Here is a 10,027-nt window from a genome sequence, read left to right on the forward strand (position 1 = left end):
GCACTATTGTGGGAAATATACATGTATAACAACCTCTATTTTTTGGGCAACACCACCTGGATGGTGGTGCAGTACGGTTTGTGAAGCATTGCTTAAATGTTACATTCGGAAAATGTCATTTATGTTTTTAAAAGGTAATTTTTGGTTTAAAAAAATGTGTGACTCGTGAATCACGAGTCATTAGCATCAAGGCCAAGTTATGATGGTGGAGTCCGAGTCCGAGTGTTTTGCCAATGTGACTCGAGTCAAGGCTGAGTCACCGAAATTGCGTCCCGAGACGTCGAGTCTAAATCCTGGACTTGAGTGCTACAACACCGATAAATATCAAAAAAAGCAAAGCTAATCTGCTACAGAACTTTACAAAATTGGAAATCTCGCCCAAGAAGGCATGATACATTTCACGTTTCTTCCTGTTAGACCCGTCCACAGACTTGACTGCTTCAATGTTCCCGCGTCATTTGGAGATTGGGGACCTAGTGTGGGGACCTATCAGGGGTTACCCATCCTGGCCGGGGAAGCTTGTCAGTGAAACGGAGGTCAGAGGTCGCTCCAGGAGGGAAGAAGGAAAGGTATGTCTGATGATGGCCTCAATGTGCTGTCATAACATACCATCGCTAAAAACACAACAATCAGTTTGTTTTAGACTTGGTTAACTGATGGTTTATTTTGATTTGCCTCAGTTTCAGAAACAAACAAAATTGTGCTTGTGGATTGAGAATGGGGCAGGGCTTGCAGCATTTCTCACAGCGATAACTCGTTACATGGCAAGTCTCAAGGGATGTTTTTAATTACTTGCCTAGACTGGCTTCCAAAGAATTACTGCTGTATATTTTCTGAATTTCTGCTCAGAATAAAAATAGTGCTCAATTAAAGTAGAGGAATATTGTGGGTCAAACCAAGGCCATTGAAGTTGATAGTGTGGTAAGTGTCATTCTGCTAACTCAAGTCATAAAGCAGTTGGACTCTTTTTCACATCTCTTTTCAGATGTGGGTTCGTTGGTTTGGAGATCACAGCTGCTCGCAAGTCGAGCCTGAGAAACTGAAAACTCTGTCCGAGGGGCTAGAGGCCCACCACAGTGCCAGGCAGAGCTATAGAAGGTAATGTGAGAGTAAACCAAGTTTTGTGGCTAGGGAATACAGTGCTATCACAGGCCAGCATCTTGAAAGTTATTGCGTATTGTGGACTCTCTGTGTTTAGCCTCCCAAATTATTATTATTAAACATGTGTAAACAAAGCATAACGTTACGTCTCAGGTCTATTCCGAGTGATAATGTTGATAATATTTGTCCATTCTTACCACTACCTTTCAGCAGAGGGCGCAGGATGAACAGCACATTAGAGGCAGCCATCCAAGAGGCCATGAATGAACTGGACAAGAAAATGGAACAAGTAAGGACATGTACCTTGACTTATAAGTAGAACAAAGCTGCAGCCCACTCCTATCACTGTATGCATACATGATGAGGGCACTGTCTCTCTTAGACGGACAGTGATAATCATGATAATACTGAAACCTTTCTGTCCTTGCTGAGGTTTAGAAAGTTAACAGCCAAATTAGCACAGTTGATGCAAGTGATTTCCTATTAAATTTGTTCACTGGAGCACTTTGTGTGCTGTTTGTCAGTTGTCCTTTGTCCTTTGACAGAATGTGTATCAGTGTGAGTTGATGACAGAAAATAATGGCAAAGCAGCACGTCAATTCTGCAGTTTGCTCACCAGATTATTGTCATGTGCATGCAGTGCACATTGAGTGCATTGTCTCTCTCAACATTCATAAGCAAATCCTAAGAAAAATCATAAGAAAATCATGTAACTTAGTGCATTCCCAATGTGGCACTTGTGACCCTCTGGGGTGGTTGGGGGGATGCTGCAATGGTTGGACTCAGTGTCCACTTTAAAGACTTGTCAATATAAACCCAACAATTCTGTCCCTCTAAAATACCCAACTTATGCATCAACCAAGTATTTTCTTCACTAATTTTCCCATATTGAGCGAACACAATTGTGTTCTGCAGAATGCTTCGCCCTGTTAATATAGATACTGTAAATATGCAAAAATCTTCGTTACTACTTTACGTTCTTTTACATTCAACCAACATATCAATCAATATTCCTGTTTGATTTCACTTTTGCAGGCAAAAGGAACCAAGTCCAAATCAGTGCCTAAGTCATCACGACCCAAAACCAGATGCAAGAGATTAAGGTGATCCTGTCTGTGTATGATATTTATTGTTATTTAGTTATATCTTCAATAACTTAAGTTTGATCAAGTAAAGCAAAGAATATGTACATGTATATATATTTATATAACAAGGATATTAATTAAACATGTGAAAGGGCAAAATAAGGTAATCTATTACCGGCAGTTTTTGCTTCTGGGGTGTGTCAAAACTTGTAATGTCTTGGAACACCGCCTATCCAACTTGGAAACACGCTGTTTCCTCTGAGAACAAGAGCATTCAGAAGCCTGGTGCTCTTAAAAGTCTGGTCTGTCTCTGGCATATAAAATGCGTTAAGAACATGGCCCGTTTTTCATTTTAAAAAAATGCCTTGTTCCCAAAAGAGTTGGTTATAATAGAACAGGCATATTTGGAAATTTAAGGCATCTTAAAAACAGAGCTTTGCATCAATAGTGCACATATCTTTTCAAAACTTTTTAGGCTACAAAATAGCACTGATATTTTGACAATGTACCATAACTTTCACATCAGAATAACAGTAGTTTTGACATTTGTAAACGATGATAGACAATTTTATAAATCTTTGTTTTCAAGAAAAGATGGTAAAACAAATACGAAAAATTCGACCTTTGACATTAGAAGAGGACTACCTTTCATTACAGTCTTATTGCTGGTTTACAAGCAATGGTTATTGCAAGTGATTTTTACTTTATTTGACTCTTAAAATATATATGTTTTTTCAATGTTCAAACATCTTAACCTGAATCCATTGATATAGTGTCCATGTTACATTCTCAATCAAGTTTTCCTGGAAATATTCTGAAAATGTCCGAACGCTTTGAAACATTTTAAAGCAATCAGAAAAGTCTCTCAAACAAAACGATAACAAATTTGTCAGATACTCAATCTGACAAATGGTCAATATACAAATGTAATGATGTATAATCATCTGCTCAATCTTTGCTTGTACTGTAAGTTATTCAATGTAGAGTTACCTATTAAAGGTAATGGACACTATATGCAAATATTTAAAAAGGAAACTGTCAAAATATTGTAAAATATCCTGATTGATTGTAAGTAGATAATAGGATCAAGCATCCTGTAAAATTGTTGCGCCTAATATGCTGTCATTTTTCGGGAAAAGAGGAATAACATGTACCATCATTTGCTCGAGATGGTAAGGACCAAACCATCACGCTTTCAGTGGAAACTATATGCTTTGCGTTGAGCAAAAACGAAGATGCATTTTCACAGTTTTTCAAAGAGTATAATATCTACAGGTCAGTTTTTTAATATTCTACTTCAGATTTATTGTATTGCAAATGGTGTTAGCTTAGAATGCCATGTTTTGTGTCCATTACCTTTAATACAAACTCTCTTACAACAAAACTCTGGTGCTTATGTGGATATACCAAACATTTGAGTAGGTCCGACAGAGTTCGCATTAACATGTGTTGACTAAATAATAAGTACATTTGACTCTGCACACAATAACGCCTTCAACATCGACAAAGAAAGAGTCAGGCAGACTCTCGACTCCTATTAACACTGTAGGCAAGGAATGTGCGTGAAATTACATGAATCGTCTGTACTTCAAACAATAGGTGCATAAACAAATGAACAAGTGCGCACACACAGCATGTCTATGCTGAGTCAGAATTGCCCAACTGGGCATTTGCCGCCCGGATCCTTTTTCAGCTCAGTTTGTTTTAAAATCTTTTCATATATCTAATTTATTCCTCTCTTTTTTTTTAAATTCACATAATTTTGGCAGTTTATTTTTGTGAATAAGTAATCATGCACCATCATCAAAATGGTGTATAATTTTGTATGTAAATAAAAGTTATCGTGGTGGGGATTTTGTTCAATTATTTGCTATTTGCAAGATACATTTCTGAAAATGTTAATTCGTTGCAGTGTTTTTAAATTTTTGGTTTTTGTTTGTTTTTTTGGTTTTGGTTTTTATTTACTTTCAGTTCCCCAGTGCAATAGAATATCAAATTTAGAAACACAAGTATGTTTAAATCAGTGTGGAATTGCTTCAAACAAGAGTAGAATCATGTTTTGTAAGAAAGGATATACATTGCACAGTCCAGGGTCGTGTAATTATAGCCTATTCTTGTAGTAAGGTTGCCATACCATTGGACTCTCATTAGTTTATATTATCCAGTAGGAGTGACATCAAGTAGATGTCTTACTGCAAAGCTTTGAGGGAAGGATTGCTCACTGGAACAAGAACTTCAGATCACTTCTTTGTAGGCATCTTAAGAGGCAAATAATTTAATCATAGGGAAAATGCGACAAATGACTGTGTGCCCGTGATGCTGGACAACTGCATTGCTTATGCTATGTTTTTATCATGCCAGGCTAGTACATGTATATTGATTTCAGTCCAAGTTACGTTCGTATTTAAATAAAACAGTTGCCAAATGTTAGATATGAATGTTCTAGTTCTTAAACTTTTTCAAAACAATAATCAGTTAAATCTTGACACGTTTTTACATGATTTATGAGCCGTACTTTTGCTTAAGGAATTAAGCTTGTGCTAAGTTTGTTGTAATTGTTATGTTGTTGCTTTCCAAAATGTTTAATTATCTTTTTGGTGCTAGTGATTTGCGATGGTCATATGTTGTTTTTTTCCCGAAAGTGAATATTCTAATAATCTTTCATCGGCTGTACCAAACATAATTTCTGTTTTTGCAATTCAAAAGAAATATCCCTTTTATGTTTTATGTTTCTCTTTTTTCTGTTTTGATCTTTATTATTTTTCCATAAATTTGTAAAAGCTTTATATGTTGCATGATCTATTTAAACGTTGAAGTAGTTAATAGTTTATTTCCATTTCCCAAAGATATTTATCATGATCCAGCACCATTATTTTAGCAGACTTGATTCACGGACTAATTTAAATTTATCCGGGTTGTTGCTTGGCCCACCAGAACTTTTCTAGGACCCGAACCCTACCTGCTCATGTGTTAGTTTTTGTTCCTAGGAAGTTCTTTTTCTGGTTCTTGTTCAGTCGGTAAAATTCACTCAAGAATATCACACTAACTATACATCAAAAGTGTCTTAATTATTTTAGTTGTGAATTTTGGCATGTAATACGTATACATCTACTACTGTTTTGGTTTCAACATTTATTTGTATTTTAAAGCATAAATTTAATTTTGGCAAGCCTTGGGTGTTCAGTTCAAACCATTAGGCCAATATGCAAACATGAAAAGTGAATCATAAGAATCAGTGAATTTATAGCACAATGTAAATAAATGGGCATTAGTTCAATGCATCCCCTCCTTATACTTGAATTGACAAGATTATGCACTCAACATTTTACTAGTTTGTCAATTCTGAAATTTGTTCGAAATTTGTAATCATGTATCCTTGAGGAGCACTGTGAAGTCCCTCAAGCATTCTTGATTATACCCTACTATTAAACTCGTGTAGAGTGGATCTCCCGCAGCTGAGTGGTATAAATGTCTGTGTATTGTATGTATATAGAGTGTACAGAGTTATGTACAGACAGCGTTTATGTAAATTGTATTCAGACAGCTTGTATAGTATACCATGATAAATTTTGTGCGAAAAGATTGAAGTTTAAGAAAATGACGATAGTACACTAGACTTGTACTCTGGTGTAAGACAAAAGTGTAATGTTTAAAATAGAGTCGCACTGGCTTTTACACCAGTGAAGAGGGAAAACTGTTTAATTTTAAACAACTTTTAAATTTATAAATATTTTGTCTTGCAACTTTGTGATTTTTCATTCTTCTTATTGACAGGTTTATTGTAGCATAGAGCCTTTCCCTCTGGTTCCTTTATTTAAAAAAAACAATAAAAAAAATTAATATTATGAAACATATAAATGCAAAAATGCCCGTCTATTTGTAATTGGTGCGCCTGTGTCGTGTAAATCCCCAAATAATTTGATTATTCATTCAAAAATATTTGATTATTATTAATTACTTGAATAAATAATGACTTAGTTTTTATCCAGAGCTTCTTAAAATGATCCCACCACCCTGGTCAAGGCCGCGCAAAAAATCTATTAAGTGAATTACTTTTGAAATATTTTGATCAATGAGCAATCGTTTCAAGGTCGTTTCTGAATATATATACATGTATATCCTTCAGAATGTATTGCCATCCTCTGGTAATAATATCAGTGTATACTATGATATTCCAGACGGCCAGAAAAGAAAGTCACTTCGGTAACCAACTGGCACATGCTAATGCCATTGATAAGAAATCGGGTGATAACGTAGCTCCTGAAATATAGTTTTCTTACAAAAAAACACATAGATGTAAACTTAATCCCTATACAGGGTGAGTAAAAAAACACGAAACCAAAATTGTGTTAGTGAAGTTTTGCATGTAGCACTTTCAAAATCTAGGATAAAAGCCAAATTCATAAGCCTTCTTTTAGTACAAGAATCATTCAAATCGCTTAAGTACTTTTCAAGTTATGGAATTTTATACACAACCGCCGTTTTAAAGTTCTGTCCACGGATCACACAAAAGGTGTGCGCTTTCAGCAAAACGAAAACATCCCTATGTGATTTGTTTTCGTTTTGCTGAAAGAACACTTTCCGTTTTGTGATCCGTGGACAGAACTTTAAAACGTTGGTTGTGTTTAAAAGTCCGTAACTTGAAAAGTACATGAGTGATTTGAATGATTTTTATACTAAAAGAAAGCTTATGAATTGAGCTTTCGTATCCTAGATTTTGAAAGTGCTACATTTAGAACTTCACTTAAACAATGGTCCCGACATTTGGGTTTCATATTTTTTTTTACTCACCCTGTACAGGGGAATGACTAATGAGTCACAATATTACAGCTATCAAGACAACGAAATATCCACGTTGTAATCGTTCCGGTCGGAAAAAAAAACCCTGTCGGGTTATTTTCCTTCTCTTCCTTACATGGCCACGCACCTTCCCCTCCCTCCCTCTGCGTTTGATTTCAAACACGTAACTGAGCATTGCAAACTGTCACTGGACAATTTATTATGGAAACCGATGTTTTGGCCTATATTAGGCTATGTACAATTACAAACTAAAGAATGTGCCATTTGATCTTCTCTGTTCAGGTTGAGGAAAAGTTGCGACTTTATGCTTTTGATTGTTTCTTAACCTTATTGTGTATGCCTTGGTCATAAACATTCCACAGAACGTTTTACTGATTAGAAGAAGGCATGTTTGTTTACATCTGATGACGCGGTATATACTTTAGCCTTGCCAATACGTATTTCCAGCAGTGATTAATGCCATCGAGTAATGAGACAAGTGTTTATGTTAAAGGTAAATGTGAACATTTGCTATTTGTACCCTTTTTTTCGCTTGAAGCAATAAGATTGCCCAAAATCTAGAGAAGGGTGCATAACAACTAACTTGTTGAAGTTTTAGCTCAATGGAAATTGTAGGGCTTTCATTTCGAGAAAACAGAGACAAATAATGCACAATTCCTTTGGGTCTCGTAACCGGGATTCATTGCTAACGCTCATAAAAAAACAAATGTGCCCGCTGGCGCATTTTCTAAAACCACCTTCAACGGTATTATTGTTTTCTTCTGAATGATACCATTTCAGGCGGAATAATTCCGCATGGTATTTAGTACCAGTCCGATTCTCACTTTGAACAAGGATTTTCTCGTTGAATCGGTAGGTACGTTTCCGGGTAACCGGAACTATCCATACGTGCCCTTGATGATACTGTTGCATACTTTTTTTTTATTTTTTTTTCAATCATAACCATTCATTATGTTTACAAGCTGCGTGGCTCTTATTTTCTCATTCACTGGGATGGGACACACATACTAAAACGTTAATCTTCGCGCCACGCCTACTGTCCCAATGAACGAGTAGTTGCATGGCGCCACAAAATTGGCGCCACAAAATTGTCGTGTTTCGAAGATTTTTAGTTTGTTATTCGTCCCATTTCAGTCAATTCCCTAGAATTCTGAGCGGTTTTGTTTCATCTCCGTGCTGGCATGAAGCGCTTGCTGTAATCCTGGAGCTACGTATATGATATGGCGTTAAAGTTGGTCTATAGGCCTACGTGCTTTTTGAAATTTCGATATTCCTTTCCGAACGAAATTTAAAGAAACATAATGTTCTGTAACAAATAACATTCGCTTGTTTGTTTTTGTAGGCCTTTATACAGTTTTTAAAAAGTGGTTTTAAATGGCGCGCCCCAGTTCAGAAATTTCGCATACTATTCAGGACAATTTATAAAGGAGCGTGCCGCTCAAGTTCAAAAGTTGAACTTAATTGATTGATTTTTTACTTGTCGTGGGCCGGTTTTGTTCGTGCGATGTCTCATTGGAAAACTCTTAACTAATGTAATGCTAGAAAACTATCAATTAAATTTGAAAATCTATTTTTCAAGGTGCTACACCCAAAAAGCACGTATACACCAACTTTAGCAGATACAGCTAGCCTATCATCGGCCCCTTAAAATGAATTGTTGTTTCAACCGTAAAAAAAACCCCAATGATGCACTTGTTTAAGATGTTCTGTCCGTGCTATTTTCGAGTTTCATCCCGAAAAGAATGGATTAATTTTTTTAAATTGCCAAGTTTCTAGCAATACGAAAGTTTTCATTGATGAGACACCGAACGCAAACAAAAATCGCGGTACGTTTCGTTTCGTTATGGAATAATTATTACTTTAAAAATGAATTTTTTTCGGCTCGACATTATTAGGGTAGATAGGTTCTACTCGCATGCAGGGTGGATCTGTTTGTGCGCAAATGCAACCAAAATCAAACTTTTCAGTGGTCAATGCAGACGTCCAAAATAGAAAAGGGCATATTTTCGTTAAATTATACAAGCCAGTCCTATCATGGAGACTGTGTTCCTTCGTCCATGGTCCTATTTTGTTCATACGTATTCATGTATATATGTACGGGCAAGACTTAAATTTAATAGTGTGTAACGGTGTTCAGCAACGCCCACCATCACAACATCCTCGCTTAACGCCAGGATCTTTCCAACATCTCCACAGTGTCGCCACCAATTCATTCCCTTGCTGTGCAATTGAAGTAAAATAAAATTATACACCCCCCCCCAAAAAACAAAAACCGCCTTCGGTGTAGCAGCGAAAGGAAGTGCATAGGTTAACTGCATTGCTGTTGATCGAAGGCCTCGAGACCAAAACGTTAAATTAAAACAAAAAAAATTATTAAAAATTCAAATATAATATTTATACATGTAAGTCATTATAACTGACGGCACCGTGGATTACTGAGTAGGCTAACGAAGAAGGAAGTATCTCGGGATTTCGTTTGTAAAAGAAAACAAATATGAAGGTATACAAAGTTTTTAAACTCGACAGTACGTATCAAATTCGCCAAGTTTACACAAACTTACTTATAGACTAGATGAGATATATCATGTCATTATGACGCACTTGTTAGTTAATTGCCTGTTTGCGATCCAAGGTTTTACAAAACGATCACAAAATCAATGGAGAACAATAAAACCCTGCCTGCTCAATGATATAAAATGCCAATGAGCTGCGCCCGTACAACTTCATGACGAAATTCCTTCATGATGGCTCTGGAAATACGTTTATAAACGTCAACCTGCTTAATATCTCACAGTTCAACTTGACTTCTATACTAAACTGCATTTCATGCTCATGATTATTCCATTGGTTTCCAAGAATTCAATATTTTTTCCAGATTTGTTTTCCGTTCCAGTCATCCGTACCGCCAGCGTATGCTGTCGATGCCACATGCATCATCGTAAACCGTATTGACCCACCCAGCGTAGTAGTACGGTGCATACATAACATGTACAATGTACAGTGTGCACTATCAATGAACGAAAACAAAAGGATGCGCGCGC

At 36.4% G+C, this 10,027-nt stretch overlaps 1 protein-coding gene across 4 annotated transcripts in view; it reads left to right on the forward strand.

Annotated features, from left to right (window-relative positions):
• The window catches only part of LOC119720713, a 30,010-nt gene extending 23,970 nt beyond the window's left edge, over window positions 1-6,040 (forward strand). For 2 of the 4 annotated variants that reach the window (XM_038190521.1, XM_038190524.1), the window contains exons 5-8: window positions 418-569; window positions 986-1,098; window positions 1,312-1,390; window positions 2,137-6,040. In XM_038190521.1, the coding sequence (XP_038046449.1) occupies window positions 418-569; window positions 986-1,098; window positions 1,312-1,390; window positions 2,137-2,208 (416 nt within the window). In that variant the 3' untranslated portion in view covers window positions 2,209-6,040. The remainder of the gene's footprint in view (window positions 1-417; window positions 570-985; window positions 1,099-1,311; window positions 1,391-2,136) is intronic. The other 2 variants (XM_038190522.1, XM_038190523.1) reach the window with 2 other exon arrangements.
• The last annotated feature ends 3,987 nt before the right edge of the window (window positions 6,041-10,027 follow it).

Source organism: Patiria miniata, unplaced genomic scaffold, assembly GCF_015706575.1.
Source record: "Patiria miniata isolate m_02_andy unplaced genomic scaffold, ASM1570657v1 HiC_scaffold_9, whole genome shotgun sequence".
Lineage (NCBI taxonomy): Eukaryota > Metazoa > Echinodermata > Asteroidea > Valvatida > Asterinidae > Patiria > Patiria miniata.